This window comes from Ursus arctos, unplaced genomic scaffold (genome assembly GCF_023065955.2).
Source record: "Ursus arctos isolate Adak ecotype North America unplaced genomic scaffold, UrsArc2.0 scaffold_1, whole genome shotgun sequence".
Taxonomy (NCBI): Eukaryota; Metazoa; Chordata; class Mammalia; order Carnivora; family Ursidae; genus Ursus; species Ursus arctos.
In genome coordinates, this window is record NW_026622763.1 from 98,190,235 (window position 1) to 98,212,212 (window position 21,978).

At 43.0% G+C, this 21,978-nt stretch overlaps 1 protein-coding gene and 1 pseudogene across 1 annotated transcript; both read right to left on the reverse strand.

The window, feature by feature from the left end:
• Positions 1 to 782: 782 nt before the first annotated feature.
• On the reverse strand, positions 783 to 12,559 carry TM4SF20 (transmembrane 4 L six family member 20). The gene is made up of 4 exons (XM_026491786.3): positions 12,329 to 12,559; positions 7,091 to 7,156; positions 3,381 to 3,532; positions 783 to 1,474 (listed from the first exon to the last, which is right to left on the reverse strand). Exons 1-4 carry the CDS (start codon positions 12,509 to 12,511, stop codon positions 1,186 to 1,188), a joined length of 690 nt encoding a protein of 229 aa, XP_026347571.1. The 5' UTR covers positions 12,512 to 12,559; the 3' UTR covers positions 783 to 1,185.
• Positions 12,560 to 12,852: 293 nt separating this feature from the next.
• LOC123000674 (protein mago nashi homolog) lies at positions 12,853 to 13,281 on the reverse strand (annotated as a pseudogene).
• Between the last annotated feature and the right edge of the window lie 8,697 nt (positions 13,282 to 21,978).

A 21,978-nucleotide genomic window follows, 5' to 3' on the forward strand; every position in this document is an offset into this window, starting at 1 on the left:
TTGCTTCATTTTTTGGCCGAAGTATTTTAAAAACATGATATTTCCCCTCCAAACACAGAAATATACATTTCTTTAAAAATAAGAATATTTTCCTGTGTAACCATAAAACCATTGTCAGGACTAAAAATGTTAGTAGTAATTCTTTGACATCACCTGAACCAATCCTTCCTTCCTCCCTTCCTCCCTTCCTCCCTCTATCATCTATCTATCTATATCTATCTATCTATCTATCTATCTATCTATCTATCTATCTATCTATCATCTATCATCATCTATTTTAAATAGGCTCTATCCCCAACATGGGACTTGAACTCATGACCCAGAGATCAAGAGTCATACACTCCACTGACTAAGCCAGCCAGGCGTCCCCCTAAACCAATCCTTGTACAGGTCTCCCCAGTTCTCCCCCAGTGAAATGAGCCAACAGAACACATTCCAGTGAATCCTGTCTCTGTTCTCAATCTGGAATAGTTCCCTTGGCCCATCCCATCTTTTATTTTTCCTATATTTTTTCTTGTTGAAAATGGGACTATTGTCTGTTTATTGCCCCACCCTTTGGATTTGTCTATGTCCTCTTCCCCAGATGGCCTGTAAGCAGGAAATTAGGTATAAAATCATTGAAGTGATCTGTTTATTCTTTTTTTTTAAAGCATAAAGAAATACAATAAAGTTCCATATTTTCACTTCCAGGATAACTTCCGTTCCTTCCCATCCTCCCTCCCTCCCCATCTTCCTTCTCCTTTCCCCCTCCCTCCCGTCTCCCTCCACACACAAGAATATAGAATTAAAATATTCAAATAGTACAGAAGTACCAAAAGATACAAAACAAATTGAAAACTTCTCTCCACTTTTCCCCAAAGTCAACCACGGGTGATTGTTTTTGCTTTATACACGTAAGACTGATTTTTTAAATCACCTTGAAGATGACTTTTGACCTAAAGTGACTCATACAGCTTTCTAGACAGTGTCCCATTTTCGAACTTCTAAAAGAGTGTCTTTTTTTTTTTTTTAAGATTTTATTTTTTTGAGAGAGCACAAGCCAGAGGCAGGGGCAGGCTCCCCGCTGAGCTGGGACCCCCCCCCCCCAGGACCAAGACCTGAGCCATCCAGGCACCCCAAAGAGTGTCTTTTAAATGCAATTTAAATGATTCAAACTGCTGATATTTCCATTTTATTGCCATGAAACTATACAATTCTACTTCTCCGCTTACTGACTCCACAGAGACAGCCAAGGAAACCGATGACCATCTGACTGAGCCCAAACAGAAGCTCCAGGATCCCCACGAGTAGTAGGCCTAAAAACACGGAGAAATGGATCACCCTGTACTTGTTTTCTTTAGAATCGAAGTGCAAGGTGTGTGTTCTCCAGTCACCGGCTGTGATGCCATTGGCGGTGGGATCAGTGACATCAGCAGGAGCCACGCAAGCCTCACTGAAGAACCACTGCAGATCGAAGGATTCGGGATGAATGTCACTGAAATGAAAGAAACGGTACAAGATTTTCAGGAATATCACTTGCCATGAAAAGGCTGCATCCTTATGCCCAGAAAAAGGCAAGTCGACTAGAACAGCAAGTACTCTGAAATACTGCGCCCAGAAACTGTAGCTAAAATCCGGGTTTCTGACCACGTGTCCATGTACTCTGAGAGCCGCAAACCTTTTGCTGAGTATCTATCCCATCCCTCAACCAGCATTTCTATAGTACCTACTCTTAGGTTGAACCATATGACACTTTCTGTGTCAGAAATGGTCGGATATTCTTAATCTCACATGATTCAACCTAGTTATACAGGGATTCCGCTACTTGCTAAAGACGTAAATTAAGGAGCCCCTCCCCCTCGCACAGAGCTCAATTCTTGGTGCAAAACAGCAGTGTTGCACCTGCCCTTAAAATGGCTGTACAACTTTTACTGACAAAAGGCATGTTAAAAAAATGTCGGATTAAAGGGATTTGTGCCCATCGTAACAGGGTATGGAAAATGAGAGGCTTCTAGCCCTAACACCATCTATCCCAAGCTGATTTTTCCCTTGGTTTACTACAGAGTAAGGCTAAGTGTTCTTAGAGAGTTTGCATTTCTGGATACCAACAACTGACATTTATCCTGGGAAGACAACAGTGGTTTCAGCACATGGAATGGGAGTATGCTTTTTGCAGTTTGCAGTAAGCATGGGATCAGTCTTGTAACTGTGTCTCTCCGACTAGAGTGGCTCCTATCTCCAGAGCTCAGCCTGGTGCCTGGTGAGTTATTCTCTCCTATGAGTAGAGCATCTGGGCTTGAAACCTCTTATTTTAAACCAGATCTAGGAAAGGGAATTTTTAAAAAATTTTTGATTCACAACAACTGCAGGATACAAGTTTTGAGAGATTTTTCTTTCTTAAGGTAGCAAGAAAAAAAGGGGGAAATTTTTTTTCCATGTAATTACAGAAGTGAATGCTGGTTATTTTCCAAACTGAGCAACACACAGATAACCGAGAATTAGATTGTTCTTTTCTTGCAGTTTTACAGACTCTGCCTAGATTCAGGCACAGAACCATCTTACAAGTCTGAAATGAGCCACTGACAAGTAACTCCTCAGTATTGTCACTATATGAGTTAAACTTAATTCGTTCCCATGCCCGCAGTATATTTATAGTAAAAGTCTGCATGAATCCATCGACTGCTTTTGTTTCTTTGAGGGCTTATAAGTAAGGGTCTAGATTTTATGTATTGTGTCTTTTTTTTTTAAAGATTTTATTTATTTATGTGACAGAGAGACAGCCAGCGAGAGAGGGAACACAGCAGGTAGAGTGGGAGAGGAAGAAGCAGGCTCCCAGCGGAGGAGCCTGATGTGGGACTCGATCCTGGAACGCCAGGACCCCGCCCTGAGCCGAAGGCAGACGCTTTAACGACTGCGCTACCCAGGCGCCCCCTGTATTGTGTCTTTATTCAGTTTTTTAAATTATAGAGGTAACATATGCTTAGGACTTAGAAACTGAGTTAGTTTGGAAGTGTAGAAATTCAGTGCTCCCTTCACTTCCCCAGGGCATCCTCCATTACCATTCTCCAAGGATAAAAGTTAAGTTTCTGGTGTATATTTCTAGAAATTCTTTAGACACATACACACATGCAGCCACAGATTTTTAAAAGACAAGGATAAGCCATTTGAGTCAACTACTCCTTTTAGACAAGATTCCCCCCCACCACCACCCCCACAAACCATTCTGAGTGTTTCCTCCATTTCTATGAGATTGTGCCAATTGGGATTAATGTGCTAAATCCCTAAGAATCTGTGTTCCAGTCATTCCATCAAAGAACAACATGGCACCATGTCAACACCACACTGTTCTCATCAAAGTAGCTGCAGCGTGTAAGACAATCCGTGAAAATCAGGAGACTCACCTCAAGTTACTGAATGAAAATTCACAACTGGATGTGCTGTTCTCTGGAGAGTTACAAATGAGAGGACCTTCCAAGAGAGCCTGGGTAGATACCAACATGCAATACACAGCACCAATGACCGTGATTACATTCAGAAGTGATGACAGAAACATCTGGAAAATAAAGGAGGAGCATTGGCACGTGTTCTTACGTGTCCTGGTCTGTTTCGAGACTCAGCAGCACGTGTGGGATCCTGACCAACGGCTGCTGGTCTCCAGTCCCCCTGTGGTCCTAGGTCTTAAGATCTCTGTTTGATTAGGCCTGAATTATCAAAGAACAGGAAGGCAAAGTCTCTGCCATTTGGTTAGACTTACTAAAAGATTGTTGGGCTTGCTACGGTCTCCGGAAAATCTGCACCTTTATATGCCTGAGACTTGTCTGTTCAAGGGACCACTGACATCTGGTACCTCCCCCCCATTCTGTGTACTTCCTACTCCCCAGAACCTGGACTAGATCTTAATCACCCACATTTTGGTGTCTGGTCTCCTGACTCCCAAATCTTTCATCCAGATTTGGCCCTGATGCTGTGAGTGGCCAGTGGCCCGCATTCAGCAGGGATCAATCAATAGCGTAGTGTTAAGCACAGAGTTTCTCAACCTCAGCACTGCTGACATTAGGCATTTTGTTTTGGGGCCTTTCCTGTACATTCTGGGATGTTTGGCAGCATTTCTGGTCTCTACCTACTAGATACCAGTAGCAGTCCCTCCACCCTTCCAAACTGTTGACAGCCAAAAATGTCCTGGACACTGCTGAATGTCCCTCTGGGGGGCAGAACTGCCCCTGATGGAGAACCATATTGTGTTAGGGAGAGAGACTGTAAGCTTTTAAGCACCTTTCATTTCATGAATGAGAGTCAGAAAAGCAGAAAAAAAGCACGGAATTTGCCAATAGGAAATGTTATGGCCCAGATGAAAGTTGGTATATGTGTATGCTTTCCAAAAAGAAAGCTCTGTGTTGTTTCAGGGAAGTTGTTAGTCAATGATAATTATGACTTCAAATCTGCAGAGATGAAGGCATACTTGTCCTGTTCCTTGCCTGTGATAATACTGCCACTCCCAGAGGGGTTAGGAGACCTGCCTTTAATGAGTAAGCAGAAGAAGTGGCTTCCTTATGTCCCTTATGCATGTTGTGGGATACAGGCTTTACATATATTACCTCATTTAACCCTTTCAATAACCCCAAGAGATAGATACTTTTATTCCCACTTTATGGATAAGAAAAATATAATTCAGGGAGGTTGGCAAATTTGTCAGAATCTCAGATTCTGGGAAATGCTAGTGCTCAGATTTTATTTTTTTTAATTTTTTTTTAAATAAAGATTTTATTTATTTATTTGACGGAGATAGAGACAGCCAGTGAGAGAGGGAACACAGGCAGGGGTAGTGGGAGAGGAAGAAGCAGGCTCCCAGTGGAAGAGCCTGATGTGGGGTTTGATCCCAGGACCCTGGGATCACGCCCTGAGCCCAAGGCAGATGCTTAACGACTGAGCCACCCAGGTGCCCCTAGTGCTCAGATTTTAATCACTACACCAGAATTCTTCGAGCTGAAAGCACAGAATGATAGAGTTTGGAGTCTAATTCAAATCCAGATTCTTCCACACTACCCTGGACTGTCCAAGTTATTTAATTTGCTCATCAAGAAGTGCACTATTTGTATTTTGGTCATTTATTATTTCTAACTTCTTATCACTACAAAGGAGCCCGGCTTTAGAATGTGATCCTGGGGATCTGAATTCTCCCGAGTGGGGGTTCATGTAAATGACTCAGCAAAACCAAAGCATTTGGAAGCAAAACCAAGAATTGGACAAAGGGAAGGAGCAAGGAACAGTTAAAGCAGGGGAAATAGTTGGAACAGTTAATACAGGAGATAAGCCTTGGTGACCCCATCTCCCACCCCAAGATCTAGCCTTTGTCACCTTTATGATGCTTTGGTCATTTCTAGACTTGGAAGCTACATGATATGACTTCAACACCAGTCTTCCCATGGCTGCCACAAAGTGAGAAAAGCGCCTAGGAACACTTTATTGCATCCAATCAATATAAGCTGGAAATTTTAATTAAATAGCCAGCACTACTATTATTAATAGAGCATGAGCAGTATTGCATAGCACACCCCCTCCCTTTGGCACTCCAGAGTTCCTGTAGCTCCTTGGCACATAATAATCTGTAATGTTGCTGAAGCATGAATTCCAATGATTTTCAAGGTCGATATGGGGGAGCAAAACCTGCTGAGTTAAGCCCCACACCTGCATGAAAAGTTGTCTTGGTTATTCTCAACTTACTGTCCTCCGAGGACAGAAAAAACTTAAGTGCTCATTGAAAAGATGACTTGTCATTAAAGGATATGTGGGAGGAAAAGATTCTTAATGGAAATATGATTTGAGGCAAAATTCTATCGAAGTGTTCTGATACTTTAGAGTTCAGGGATTTAGAAATATCTCAAGATGTCTTTCTCAAGGATGTAAGTACAATATAGAGGTAATACAAAGTCAAACTGTAAATTATAATTTAAAAAGAAATGTGCCAGAGAGGGGAAACCGAAAACTAATATTTATTGAATATCTATGGTGTATCAGGAACAAAGATGGACTATAAACAATTAGCAAAGTAATTATAATTCTAGATAAATATCAAATGTCAGAAAAGGGTAATTTTTAAATATAAAAATATGTAATAGAGATATAAATATGCACGATTTTAAACACTGGCTCTCACCCCTGGGATCGCATTAGAATCACCTTGGGTGCTTTTGAAAAATACTGAATCTTTGGGGGCCCCCAGGCTTTGATATTTTTGAGATCATTCTGGGTGATTCTAATGTTCTCATAAGGCTGAGCACCATTGCTTCAAAACCTCAAGCTCAGCCAGGAATATTTTCTATGACTGCTTATTTATTGACTTACCCCCCGCCCCCCGCCTTAGAGAATAATGAGAGTCCTCAGTGTTACTTAATAACAATGGCTGTGGCATAAATAGTGTAAAATTTGTGAACTTTGGAGTCTGATGGATTTGGATAAAAATTCAACTACTTACTAGCTGTCTACCATGGCAAATTACTTGCTTTCTCTGAGGATCAATTTCTCAGTCAATGAAACAGAGAATTAAATAAGGTTGTAGAGTTGGAAGTGTTCTGAGCATAGTAACAGAAGGTTAACAAATATTTGCTTCCTTTACTTTTTAACTTAGTTACAATTTTCTACATAATGGGTGCACAGTAAATGTTTGAAAAAATAACCATTGTCTCCTTTAACTGGATAAGGACAATTATTCTGATCCTAGTAAACCAATCTTTCATAGAATTGAGGATACACTTTCCCAAAGTCTTTTATACACACCACGAAAATAACAAGTATTCGAGAAATATGAAATTGATTACTGCTCTGGGTGTGACTTCCAAATCTCCTTTCTTTTGAAAACCTTTAGGTTAGTGAAACTGAAGATTGAGGAAAGGTCTGAAGACTGACTCCAAAGCTAAATTCTTATGGGCACAAAAAGAAAAAAGAAACACTTCACACTTCCCATATTATCATACAATCATTGTAAATTGCATGTTTCTATGACTGCGGTCCTGCCACTGGTTGGGCAGCTACCGAGGACTCGGGAGGCTTTGCTGACGCGTCTGTCACTGACTGTTCCTGTGCTTTGGCTGCAGGCATACGGCACCATACTCACTCCAGTTCTGTTGTTGCAGCAGGCTCTTCTTCTCGCTGCCAAGGACATTGTTGTTGCTGGAATGACCTGGAAATCACATCCACAGGAAAGATGAATGTGATTACTTCTCATCAGATGAAAAAGCAGTCATCTCCACCTCCCACCAGTTGTGGGAAATCTGGGCTCGAGAGAACAAAAGGGGAAATTTGGCAATATCCCTTGATCTTGTGCCCTTTGGGATTCCCATTTCAAGCACAAAGATTAAAGTGGGGGAAAGCGGGGGCATTTCAGGATCACAGCTTCCAGCTCTCCCATCTACATTCTTGCTTTACTCTCATCTTTAGAGAGACTTGGATTTTAAATGGATTAGAATGAGTTAGTTATTCATTATTTTGGAAGGAATGTTTCTGAAAGAATTGTTTGCATCATCCAAAATTCCCTTTTTTTTCTTTTTTCTTTCTTCCTCTTCTTTTCTTTTCTTTTTTTTAAGTTACTATAATCTATGACCACTTATTCAATTTCCCAAAAATTGTATAAATTAACCTGGCAAGCATCCAGAAAGGAAACTGTTTGCCTGGCAGTTGGGAACTAAGAATTCTGTCACCACCCTCTCCCACTTCCTAACTTCTCTCCTACCCCCAGGGTCACCACCATCTCACCGGTTACCAAGCTTATGACCGAAGAATTATTTTGGGTTCCACATTCTCCTTTCTGCTCATGTATCCATGACAGGTCATGACCTCACTTTTTGGGAATCCTGCATATAGTGCCTTTTCTGTCAAGGGAGATGCACATCACTGAGGAAAACTATGAGAAATGATGCCTCATTCTCAGGCTTAGGTTTCAATTTTGAGTCATATCTAGTCAGCAGCTATGACTCGGAATTCTTACTGGAAAAAGTTTTGTGTCATTGAAGAGTAAAATGTAGATCGTTTCCTTCCACTGTAGAAATTTTAGCCGTAAGCTTTTTCTGCTCTCTCAGCACAATGGCCCTAAAGCTGTTCTCTCTTGTTCCTCCCACTCTTGTTTTCTAACGTTTTATTGAGTTCTAACAACAGGCCAGGTAGGTGTTGAACATGGTTCAGTTCCTTCCAGCCTCGTAACAATCCCATGAGGCAGGCGCTAGTATGACTCCCAGTTTATAAAAGACCTGAGACACAGCAAGTTTGAGTGACTGGCCTAAGAAAGTGGAGGAGTGGGGATCCGAAGCTAGGCATTTGGGGTCCAGAGCCCAGACTCTCAACCATGATTCCACACTGGCCAATTCTGACAGTTCTCTCTTCCTCCATAGACTCTGTTCGTTCTCGTCTTTACCCCCCTCCCACCTCGCTCCACCACCCGGCTCATCTCATCGTCCTCCTCTTACTGCTCTTTCTCTGTTGCTTCTTTTCAGGCCCACATCCACCTTCGTTCTTTTAGAACAGCTCTAAGATTTACACCTTACAAGGCAGCTTTCCTGACAAACTTCACCCCGTCTGACGATGGGCTGACTCCACGTCACTTGCGGAGAACACGGTATTGTTATCAAGCTGTGCTTATATATTGCCTTGAACACCGACACTCTTATAATTCGGGGGCACATGTATGTATGACAGCCCGGCCACTCTGAGGCATAGCTGAGAGCCCAGAAGAAAAGGAAAAAATAAATTTTAGCTCCCAAATAGGTGTCAGCATTCACGTACTAAGCTTCTTTTGTTGTACTAATAAGCTAGAATGTCTTCTGCACTTAAATAATTTAGAAAAAACTGGCGAACTGTGACCCACCATCTCTTCTTTTTAATAAATAAAGTTTTATCAGAATTCAGCCATGCCCATTTACTTACATATTGTGCATGGCTGCTTTCACACATCAATGGTACAATTTAATAGTTGTGAGAGACACTGTCTGGATAGCAAAGCTTCAAATACTATCTGGCTCTTCATAGAAAAAACTCCCCAACTCCTAATTTAGAAATGTAATGAGTCTGCTAAAGTTGGAACAACATTAAGTTACAACTTAAATGGATAAATCATTCTATTTTCCTTATTGATGTAAATTAAACTCTAACTTTCTGGAGGATTAATTTATTTCAGAGATGCTGAACGTTTACTTTCATAGTTCTTTTCCCTTGAAAAGGTGTTTTCTAAAGTAACAATGGCTTGTGGTATATGAATCCACACCCAGTTGACTTCATGACATCTTAGCACATCTTTGTTCCATCATTATGGGTAACTTGATAATCCACTGTATTTCAACCATTTTTACCACTCAGATGAGAGAGAGACATTTGGAGGTTGGAGGGGCTCTTTATAAGATGGACAGTAAAATGCGATTTTGTTTTATTTTAAGTAAGCTCTATACCCAACGTGGGGCTGGAACCCACAACCTGCAGATCAAGAGTTGCACGCTCCACCAACTGAGCCAGGCAGCCCTGGACAGTAAAATAGGAAAGTATGTGTGTGTGTATATGTAACTGAATTATAATAAATCTTCCAGATAATCTCCTTTGAAAATTAGTAATTAGGAGAATTCTCTTTCTCTTCAATTCCGAAGTACACTTGAATGCATGAGTTTTTGTGAAATTAAGATTCTTGATAGACTTTTGTTTTTATGAAAAAGTAGTATTGTTCATTTTTTCTTATAGAAACCCGTACTTTTATCCAGCTTTAGAAGTAAGGTAGTAATGTATTTTACAAATGAAGTACAAGAAAGCTTTTAGATCATTAAAACTCTGATAGAATGCAAACTTTTGGGATTTTCCTAAGTACTTGAACATGAGAGTAACACACAAAGCCATAGCTCACCATAAATATAAAAACTGCATTTTGAAAATTCTTGCTATACACAGTATCTTCTAATTTGGTTAACATTTAACAATTTTTTCTCTGTTAAGATTTTAATAATTGATAAATTATCATTATGTAATAAGTGCACTCAATGAATAAACATGATTAAGATCAGACTTCCAACTGATCTCATATAAAAATAAAATGGCCTTTACATTTTTTAGAGGAAACATTTCAAGTCTTTCTTTTTAGTACCTGAAAAAAAATAGCATGTATTGATTTTCCACTTAGCAGGCGATGATTGAAGGTAATTACGTAACATCTACTCTTAGTCATAGTTTCAAAAGATGAAAAGGTTCACCTCTTTTTTCACTAAATCATAAAACCATAAAACGAATGCGTATTTTATGAAGTAATCAATAATGAATTCTGTAGTTATTACTAGCTACTTCCAGCAAAATTCCGTTTTTTTTTTTTAAAGATTTTATTTATTTATTTGACAGAGATAGAGACAGCCAGCGAGAGAGGGAACACAAGCAGGGGGAGTGGGAGAGGAAGAAGCAGGCTCCCAGCGGAGGAGCCTGATGTGGGGCTCGATCCCATAACACTGGGATCATGCCCTGAGCCGAAGGCAGACGCTTAACGACTGCGCCACCCAGGCACCCCTGCAAAATTCTGTTTTTGAAGAAAATTTAAAATGCCACAGCAATTTTAGAAAAATTCCAAGAACTATGACAAGAGTATGATCACAGGCAGTGAATGCTTCCTTATTAACTTTTCTGCATGTTTACAAGTATACGAAGAGTTCAATATTTTGAATGATGCCCTTTGAAAAGATATTCTTCCACATTCTATTTATAGCCAAGGATCATGAAAACATACCTGTACCCTGAGCCCTTCTATCACCTAGCACCTTGCTTGTGAGGCTCAGCCTGTAAAACTCCTATTGAAATTTCCAAGGAGTTGTTTGCTGCCTTGATGACATCCTACAATATTGTGTAATAGAGATCCCTCATGTGATTCCGGGTCTTCATTAATACTTATTGAAGATGATAAAGCAAATGTAGTCATAGAGCCAGGAAGTCCAGATTTTCTGGAACTGTTTCACAGATGTAGGTCACCTTTCTATGCTTCAGTTTCCTGACCACTTGAATTTATGGATTAGGTTATGGATTTTGTCTTTCCCCTTTGTCAACTGGAAACAGTTGTTGAGGATTATGGTGCTAATACTGGTGGAAAACAGGGCTTTGGAATCAGATAAATCTGGAATTGAGTTTCACACCTACTATGTGTCTTGTTAACATTCCTCACCGTCTGTTTGCTGATCTGTTAAAATACCAATGATCATATCTGCTTAGCCAGATTATTAGATGAAATGAAAGCGTGTAAAGTATGAACCCAGTAGCTGGCACTTAGCAGTACTCTGTGCGCCCTTCTCTCTGTCTTCACCCCCCCAACCTTCCCACCCCACCAACATAAACACACATAGAATGTAGGTGTGTACCATCACCACCTCAGGCTCCGTTAACGCGAGCAAGAAATTGTTTTTAACTGAGACGGGGTTTGTAGTAGAGCCAATTTATAGTTAAAGAGACATAAGTTATTCTAAATGGATTGTTTTAACCGAGGAACTTTTAGGGGCTTCATGGAAATTGCCCTCATTGGTTAGACTTCTAGTCCAAGCAAGATGCAAGAAAGCTCATGCTATTTAAGTAAAGAGAAGCTTCTAGAAGGGTAGAGAGCAGACACGAGGATTGGAAGTTGTATCGTGGTTGAGTCCTGTTGATCACTTTCTCTCAGACTGGAAGAGAACTCTCAGGGTTGTTTGAAGAAATAGCCCTTTTGCTCACGATGTTAAAGGGAAGGAAACCACCGACTTTTGAGGAATGCTTCCTAAAATGGCTTTTTGGTGCCAGAGTGGTCTCAAATCCAGTGTGCCAGCCAAAGGGCAAATTTTTATCTAAAGTTTAACATGTAATGACCCAAGAGTATTTTCACAGACGTCTGGGATGAGACCAGCAGCGGTAACTCATCATCACTGAAACACACACCACACACACATCCCCCCAAACTAAAGCTCATTTCTTTAACATTAACCAGACTCCCTTAGGTAGCACTTCCCACTCCCATATTCCTGTGAATACTTAAAGACTAGTATTGGCAAAGGAAAGCGGAGGCAAGGGATTCAAAACATCTTAAACACTAACTATAAAGCTTAGGAGAACGCATAATATGTGAAGAAATATGATAGGTAACAACCCAACCAATGTTTATCAAATTATTAATTTTTTTTGCCCAAGCTCCCTAGCCCGTACCACAGTTTATTTAAATTGTCATTCTTCACTGAGGCCAGTATAAATCAATACCATTCCGCTGCTCCTGACGGTATCCTGTGCCAAGACATAGCCCACTGTAAAGCTGAAAGATGGTGTTCAGAAGTTTAGTAAAATAGGCAGGCCTTTCTCCAAATCAAGCCAAATAAATGTTACTCACCATCAGACCTGCTCCTATAATTCCTGGGAACCACCACTCAAAGCAAGAGATGGGGTTGTGAAAAAATTGGCCTTCATCCACAACGTTGACAATGAGAGGGATTGTGTTGAGAACTATTCCCAACAGAAGCAGAACCAGCAAGCTGAATCCATTGCAGGATGTCCATCCTTCACAGCAGGTCATGGTCACCCCCTGGTTCAATGAGAAACCCTGTCCAAGTGGCTGCTTGCATGGCACTGTCTTGCCTTTTATCCTGAGCCGTCTAGTTAAAGTTTAGAACTTATGAAAAATTACTGCGGGAAGTTCAGAGTCCATCCACTAGGGCAGGGCATTATTATGAGAATTGTTACAGGAAGTAGGTTGATTTTTTTTTCTTTTTTTGCAGTTCCCTATCTATTTATTAACGACAACCATTTATAGTTTATAAAAAAATATTGCCCTGATATACACAAAAATTTCCTGATAATGGTTATTAAAAACAGCTACTTGCATCTGCCCCCCTTGTGTCCACCCCAGTATTCAATCTACACAGGCTTAATCTGGAAATGTAATCTAGGAAGACTGAAGACAAAACACTTCAGGTCCTGGGCAAGATAATAAAGTACCTGTAAGCCTTCTGGACCCTTGGATTGACTGACATCACTAAGAGAGCCAACTGTCGATGTTGTTAAAGAAATGTGTTCATCTCCAAAGACAATTTCAAGCTCCAGCCAGCCCATCAGGAGGAGACCACAGAGCATCATCCTCTCTGGTTATCACACTGCCATCAATTATTCTGCTCGGTATCTCCATCACACTTCTGTGTACATAAGCCTGATCATGACATCATTTGTGTAATTGCTGTTATTGGCATATCTCGATTTCCCGTCAGGTGGGAACTGAAATTGCAGGAACCTGTGGTCAAACCTGCCCTTGTGACCCACGTAATAGCACAGATGAAGGTCACTCTCCATGGCTCCATAGGGGAAGCAAAATGGGGAAAAAACCTGTAGATTCTGTTAGATACATTTATGCAAGAAAATAAAGAGATGAAAACTAAAAAAAAAAAAAGGATGGGTTTAAGATATGTTTCCTTAATACATTTTACTAGTATGCCTGATAAAAAGTAAAAACAAAAATATCCACTTTATATAAAGCATATTTTCCCGTTGTATTGATATTATTACCACCTACGGAAGTTCCTTATTTTGAAAATGTCCTATAAAAAAACGAGCCTATACAAAACAGAAAATATTCTCTGCTGCGAACGTTCTCAATTAGTCAAAATGTCAAGGCTCAGTTTCAGGCTGTACGCTCACACGCACAAAATTTAAAAAATTTTTTTGATGTCATATTATTTGAGTCTTTTGGACAAATCCATTTAGAGGTGGCCCGTCTAAGGCTAGATGGAGTTTCTGTTAACACTGGAAGAGTGACCGTGTTCAAGTATGGAAACCAGAATGAAACAGGAACAGGAGAAAGACGGAGAGGCAGATTATCACGTCTTACTTTCTTCGAACCTTGCGAACTTACCTGGTCATGCGTAGTACATTTCTGGCCTGCGGCTTCATGGCATCGGCCTACTAGTTTGTGAGCGCCTCAAGAAAAGGTTCCTTCAGTTGGGATAAGCTTTTAAATGCCAAAGTTCTCACGCCTGCTAATCGGCCAACGTAGATGAACAGGAGGTTTCTGCTTATGGTTGTTCCTGAGAGATTCAGGGGCACAAGCCATTTCGATCCCAGCTTTCACAATAGTGGAGGCAGAGTGAAAAGATGTGGTGAGCTACATCCTGGGTCTTAACATTTTTTTGTCCAGGAGAGATCCACATCACGTCTTTTCGCATTTTCTTGGCCAAACGGTCACTCGGTTATGCTTGAGATCAAGTGCGTGATGAAATACAAGCCAGCGCGTGTCCAGAAGAGAGTCAAACATAGGCCGCTCCCATACTTACCATGCCTGCCTTCTGCTGCTGAGTACTCCCCTCTCCGGCCCCGAACATGGTTTCAGCAGATGCTGCTGGGAAGGATGAATGGGTGGATGAGTGAATGCAGAAGTGGAATCAGTATTTTCCATAAGCTCAGGTGTCATGGTCTCGGAGAGGAGCACGCCAGCTGCAGAAGCAGGAGGACACATTGCGTGTGTTCCACTGGGCGACCCTGAAACGTTAGTTCCAGTTTCCAGTTCCAAACAGATTAAGAATACCCCATCCATTAAAAATAAAAGTAAAAAATTACAAAATTAAATTTAAAAAAATACTCTACCCATCTCCATAGCACGCGCTGATAATGACGGAAGGAGCACCAGTACAGAAGCCCACGCTACAGCAGCACTGAGGGAAAGCAGATACTTATTTGATCCTTCTGCATGGTTGAGGTATCAAGAACAGCTTCATATTTATTTTATAAATATTAACAATTAATTGGGGCAGCTGGGTGGCTCTGTCAGTTAATGTTTGACTCTTGATATCAGCTCAGGTCTTGATCTCAGGGTTGTAAGTTCAAGCCCCACATTGGGCTCTGCACCAGGTGTGGAGCCTTCTTAAAAAAACAAAACAACAACAACAACAAAACTACCACTCTGTTGAATTATATAATTTATATGACTATGGAATTATAATAATATATAAGTAAATTATATATTTATTGCTGAGATGACTGCATGGGAAGAGGTAGTTACTTATTTTCAGATGTGGACTTTGCAATTTCAAATCCTTTCCCATCTTCATAAGGAGCTGAATTAAAGAACTGTTCAGGTCCTAGTTTATTCATGGAAACCTGAATTTGTTACTCTACCTGACTTCTAGACTCTAAGACCAAAACTAAATAGCATGCTTTGCTGGTGGCCATAACAAAACTGACTTTTGCTTGGGTTTGGTACTCTTTACACTTGTGGCTAACCGAAAAACTGTGTAAAAATGTAGAAATATAGCCTGTATTATGAAGGGAAAGATATTTATGGATAAAGCAGAAAAAGGAATCTGCCTCCAAAGAAAAGAAGGAGCAGAGCAGACAACCCTTAAGGTACCTTTCTGATCCATACGACTCCTTCTGTAAAAACAAGCCCCACAATTTATATGAGTAGACCCTCTGTCTTTCATTTGTATTATGGAGCTTTGCTGCCCTGGTCATTGCTAATCGAAATACCAATAGGTATAGAAGCTTAGTTCTTCCAATCTCTCCCAGGAGTTTAGAATTGAAAAAGATACTAGTTATTCTCTGTTATGCATGAAATGGGAGGACATGCTTATCAGTTAGGATTAGGCTCTAAGTTGCATGTAAGAAGAAATTCAAGATAACAATGGCTTAACTAAGATAGCAATTAGTTCTTCACAGGAAGTCTGAAGGCAGATACTCAAGAGCCAGAATAATAGCTCCACTTCCTCAGAGATCCTTCCATGCTCGAAATATGGGGCCATAGCTCTAACCATATCTGTTCTCTACTTTGAAGGATAAAGGAAGAGAAAGGCCCACCTTCTTCCTTTTAAAGAGCCATCTTATTGGCTAGAATGTAGCCATGTGACAACATTTAGCTGCAAGGGAGTCTGGGGATTAAGTAATATTTATTTCAAGTGATTCATGCCCAGTTAAATGGGGTGGGGGATAGGAGACAGAGGGTACTGGGAGGGCAATTAGCAGTCTCACCAGGTCATATAAATTCATAAGCGATGCCAGGGGAAAAAGAGAAACCAGCCCACAGAAAAGAAGGAAGAGGAGGAAGAGGAGGTAGAGAAGATGCAGGTGTGTAGAAAGAAGTGAGAGACCATGAGGTTTTAGAGGGAGACAGAGAGAGTAGCTTCTTGGCTTCTCGAAGGCTTTCCTCTTGATTCCCACCCCATGAACACTGGTTGTAGGTTCTGTCTCTGTTTTCTGTCAGATGCCTCTATATTATACAATTACTCCTTTTACATTATTTTAAATGGATTTCTACTTTTTTTACAACCCCTCCCCCAAAAAAGCTAAAACCAAATGTTACAAAAGTCAAGGATAGAAAAGAACAGAAATAACTTCTCCCATGCCATGCTAAAGCAACAAGTTAGAAAAAGGAAGGATTCTGTCATGATAGACGGGGAGCTAAGATCCCTCCCAGCTTTGGAGGATGGCTAGAATTTGACACAAAGCAATGTCAGGGGCATTTTGTCCACCAGTGTCAGTTGCCGAAAACCAAAATTCTTAGAGATATAGCTGGGAAATTATGTGTATGAATTACTGGGAGGCTTGGAGGGGTAGGTTCTAGGCTGGCTTCCAGAAATGCCTCCCAGGACATGACTGCTGAATGGGCCCATGGGGAGCTGCTGCACCTGCAGTAGTCAGAAGGGAGAGAAATCAAGAAGCACCTTCTGGAATAATTGAGTTCAAGCATATACCACTAGAGCTACTGCCCAGGAAGCCACGGCCACTGTTGCTGCCACTGACCCTCCACAACCTCAAGGCTAGTGACTGGACCTTGGATCACTGAATTTGGCTTCTGCTGTTTTATTGAAAAAATATATTTAGGAAAATTTGAGAACACTAGAAATAAGAAATGTATAGTACATAATTGATATAAGTAGGAATATAAGTGCAGAAGTTCCACAAACACTAAAGTAAATATATCAAAAGAATGAAATATATTAAAAAGCATTATTTCATTCCACTGAGTTCATTAATGTGAGTTTTTTCAACCCAAGAGTGAGAGTTTCTTGCAGCGTGGATTTTAATTGATAGATTACATTGGATTGAGAATTATTTGTATATTTGTATGTTGATATATATGTGTGTGTGTGTGTGTACATACATATATATATACACACGTATATAAACAATACATACACACACACACACACACACACACACATATATAAACACATTTTAATGCCTACCATAGCCAAAGTAAATAAGGGAATCTGTGAGGTGGGGAAAATGTGAATTTAGTTTTGAGAACTTAATAGATTCATATGCTGCTAAAGCTGTAAGGTCACCAGAAACTCTTAGTTCAGACTTATTATTTTACAGATGAGTAAGGAAGACAGTAAGCTCAGGGAGGCTAAGGTGACTTGTACATGGTCAGGTTGCTCTGGCAGACCATGAACTTGAATTTGGTACTTCTGACTTCTAACCAGGTGTCTTTCTATTAAATTACAAGCTTGATATTTAGGTGAACCAGATGAGATGACAGTTCAAAATGTCTGAGGATCTAAGCACAGGAGTGAGCCTGTCCCCTGCAGCACCTGCCCAGACGCCGGCCAGCCGGCTAGCAGCAGCACTGCTTCTCACAGCAGCCCTTTTGCGGGCAGCAGCCCTTCCCACCGCCGCAGCCACAGGAGCCACAGCCACGGGAGCCTCAGCCACAGGAGCGGCGGCAGCAGCAGACCACGGGGGTACTGCAGCAGCCCCCGCAGCAGCCGCAGCAGCAGGGGCAGCAGGCGGAGCAGCAGCCCACCCGGTAGCACCTGCAGGTGGTGCAGCCGCCGCAGCCGCCCCCGCAGCCACCCCCGCAGCCGCCCCCGCAGCCGCCCCCGCAGCCACCGCCGCAGCCGCCACCGCAGCCGCCGCAGCCGCCACAACTTCCACAGCCACAGCACCCCACGGTGTCAGGAGAGAACACTCAGGAGAGGTGAGGAGGGAGACTCAGGAGGTGAGGGAGGTCTGCTGCCGCCTTCTGCTTGGGGCCCCCCTCATCTACCATCTTCGGCTTGGGCTTGACCCAAGCACACGACTAGTTCCTTGCTACTGTTTATTTCCATTTCCCTGCGCACATTTTGCAGCACCTCTGGTTTACTTCCTTAACACAATTTGGCCTCATAAAATAGCTTACTTGAGTTCTGAATTTCTGTGTTCCGGTGACATATTTACAATAGGACTCTGAGGGTCTGAAGTATCTTACTGTCGTCTTTATTTTCTGCCCAGCCAATGCCAGTCGGACTCCGAAATCTTGAACTATAAGCATTGATTCGAATTGTGACATCTGATCTTCTCCACGTGTCTTCAGTGTCCTCACTGATCCCTTAAGAGATGGTACAAAGAGAAACCTGAGGCTGAGGTCTCTGCGGATCAGAGGTGTCAACACTTAGGCCATTTCCTTCCCACCCCCCCCCCCATGCTTCAAGGAGAAAAGCCTGGGGGGACTTTCCCATCCTTTTTCATGCTTCCAGCTGTCCTGGGTTAGTGCTCAGCTCCTTCAAATAAACTAAGAGATATGAGGAGAGTCACTAAAATATTAGTAAAAAGAAGTCAGCAAGAAGTCTCTCCGAATTGCAAGACTTTGGGTCCTGGAATCCAGCCTTAGAGCTGTTGGTGCACCTGGAGCTGTGTGCAATGTCATACCTGTGACCGAGTAGAAGCAGACAGGCCCACCATTAGGGCTCTGCAGCCCAGGAATGCGAACCGCGAGTATGGCGGCGTCCCCGAGGGCATGGAGGCGTCCCCTAGAGCATGGAGGCGTCCCTTAGAGCATGGAGGCATCCCCAGGAGCATGGTGGCGTCCCTTAGAGCATGGAGGCGACTCCGAGAGCATGGTGGAGTCCCCTAGAGCATGGTGGCATCCCCAAGGGCATGGTGGCATCCCCTAGAGCATGGCAGCATCCCCTAGGGCATGGTGGCATCCCCTAGAGCATGGAGGCGTCCGCAAGAACATGGTGGCGTCCCCTAGAGCATGGTGGTGTCCCCTACAGCATGGTGGCGTCCTCTAGAGCATGGAGGCATCCCCAAGAGCATGGTGGCGTCCCCAAGAGCATGGTGGCGTCCCCTAGGGCATGGTGGCGTCCCCTAGAGCATGGAGGCGTCCGCAAGAAAATGGTGGCGTCCCCTAGAGCATGGCGGCATCCCCTAGGGCATGGTGGTGTCCCCTAGAGCATGGAGGCGTCCCCAAGAACATTATGGCGTCCCCTAGAGCATGGTAGCGTCCCTTAGAGCATGGAGGCGTCTCCGAGAGCATGGTGGCGTCCCCAAGGGCATGGTGGCATCCCCTAGGGCATGGTGGCATCCCCTAGAGCATGGCGGCATCCCCTAGGGCATGGTGGCGTGCCCTAGAGCATGGAGGCGTCCACAAGAACATGGTGGCGTCCCCTAGAGCATGGTGGCGTCCCCTAGAGCATGGAGGCGTCCCCAAGAGCATGGTGGCGTCCCCGAGGGCATGGTGGCGTCCCCGAGAGCATGGAGGCGTCCGCAAGAACATGGTGGCGTCCCCTAGAGCATGGCGGCATCCCCTAGGGCATGGTGGCGTCCCCTAGAGCATGGAGGCGTCCCCAAGAACATTATGGCGTCCCCTAGAGCATGGTAGCATCCCTTAGAGCATGGAGGCGTCCACAAGAACATGGTGGCGTCCCCAAGGGCATGGTGGCATCCCCTAGGGCATGGTGGCATCCCCTAGAGCATGGCGGCATCCCCTAGGGCATGGTGGCGTGCCCTAGAGCATGGAGGCGTCCACAAGAACATGGTGGCGTCCCCTAGAGCATGATGGCGTCCCCTAGAGCATGGAGGCGTCCCCAAGAGCATGGTGGCGTCCCCTAGGGCATGGTGGCGTCCCCTAGAGCATGGCGGCATCCCCTAGGGCATGGTGGAGTCCCCTGGAGCATGGAGGCGTCCCCAAGAGCATTGTGGTGTCCCCTAGAGCATGGTGGCATCCCCTAGAGCATGGTGGCATCCCCGAGGGCATACACTGTCCCGGAGGGCATGGATGTGTCCCCTAGGCCATGGCGGCTTTCCACCAGGGCACAGAAACAAGATGACAGGAATAGTTGGAAAAACATACTCAATATACGTTTGTATATGGCAAATCAATCATGTATTACCTTCAAAATACAACAGAGCGAAGTACAGGTCCATCTTGTTAGTGAGCTCCCGGCCCTCCCCCAGCTGGGTGGGAGCACGCACACAAACAGGCATTTCAGGGCCATGCGATGAGCCCTGCTGGAAAGGCAGGTCCAGGTGATAGGCCCCCCTTCACAGAGGAGGTCTGGGGCGGGGCTATGATTCCTCAGTCATCACACCGGTCTCCTGTGTTCCAGGGCCACCCTTCCACCCGGCCCGGAGGATCTCTGGGCCCTCCACGTTAGGGTCCCACTTGCCCCAGGCACACAAAAATAAACGGACTCAAGCACACAAGGGCCCCTCTTCCCCTGAGGAGCCAGAGCCCAGCCTGGGAGCCTAAGCATCTGCCGCGCGAGCTGACTAGCCCGCTCAGGCCCCAGGGAGGTGGTGTGTCGTCAGCCCTGCCCCGTGTCCCTGACACAGGAGCTTCTGCCTCTGTCATGGGGGTGTGTGGGCTGACTGCTTCAGAGCGTGTGGAGGGAGGCTTTGTGTGGCAGAAACACTTAGGCAAGAGAAAGATTTACTTGTTAAATCTTTCTCAGCATAAATACAGAATATTCTTGTATAATGAAGTCTCACTTCCGGTCAAGAGTGGCAAGCGTCAATTGTCTTGCTTCTCCTTGGGTTCTAATTAGTCGTTCTGGGGGGGCTCACGTGTCAGTGTGGTGTTTGCAACCATTGCAGGAAGTAGCTGAGCAATGTTTACCATATTACACAATTCATATTCCTCTTAGATTTGTTTACAAGTTCTTCTAGACATAATGGGCTTGAAATAGCCTATTGATTCTTTCCTTTGGCAAAGAATGGACACCAAACACTAGACTTGTGAATACCTTTCCCTCTTAACATATTTGCCAAAATTTAATTACATTAAAACATCTTCATTATTTAAAATAATTTTTATTTAAAATGTGGGTGTTCATTAATTATAATTTGATTTTTCTTTTAAGTTTGTAGGTAATTTTGCAGGGTTTTTTTTTTTCCAGAAAGTTAACTTTTAAACATATGAAAAGTACTTCAAATTTTTTTTACTTTTACAATTCCTATATTTTATTCTTTTGATGACATATATTCAAATTTTATATAGTTTAAATACTATTACATTTTATTTTTAATCCTTTAGACCATTCTTGTCAATAGACCACAAAGTATTTTTTAAATAGTTGTTACTATAAATACTTAGTTTATTGAATGAAGGTAAGGGAAAACATTCTGGTGTAAAGATACAATAATTTATGACTTATGTGTATCTCTATTTTACGATTCATCCAAACATCCTGACCCATCAATAGAGCACCCAACCATAATACAATAGTGATTAAATTCAGTTGACTTTGATATTTTTCTAAAAATCTGAGATTTACATGTATTTTTTCATTTGGTTGTTACAAAGGTATATTTGACAAGGCAGAAGGATAGAGCATATTTTAACAACCTGCTAATATGATTTATCACTTTCTATTATGCAGTCTACAGGCTTCCATTTTTATTCACATCTTGGCCCTGCAGATGTTCGGGCTGGGCCTGCATGCAAACACAAGTGGAGGACATCCACCAGCCCAGAGAGATGGCAGAGTGTGATTGGAACATAAGGTGCAGGGAGGAGCTGGGATGGAGGAGATCAGTTAGCAATGCAGGGGCCACACTCCAGAGAGGCTTGAAAACCGCTCTCAGCCCTTTGCGTTCATCTTGTGGGTGACCGGCGGCCCTGAACAGTGAGGCACCGGAGGAAGAAGTCCCAGTAGTCCAGGGAACAGGGGAGGTGTTCTTCCCACTGGGCAGTCAGTTACGATGCTTGGAAGCATATCGTCAGGGAGGGAAGCCCCAAGATGCTATTCCTCGTCAGTCAAAGGATGGGAGGCAGGGCTTGAACAGGTCCGTTTC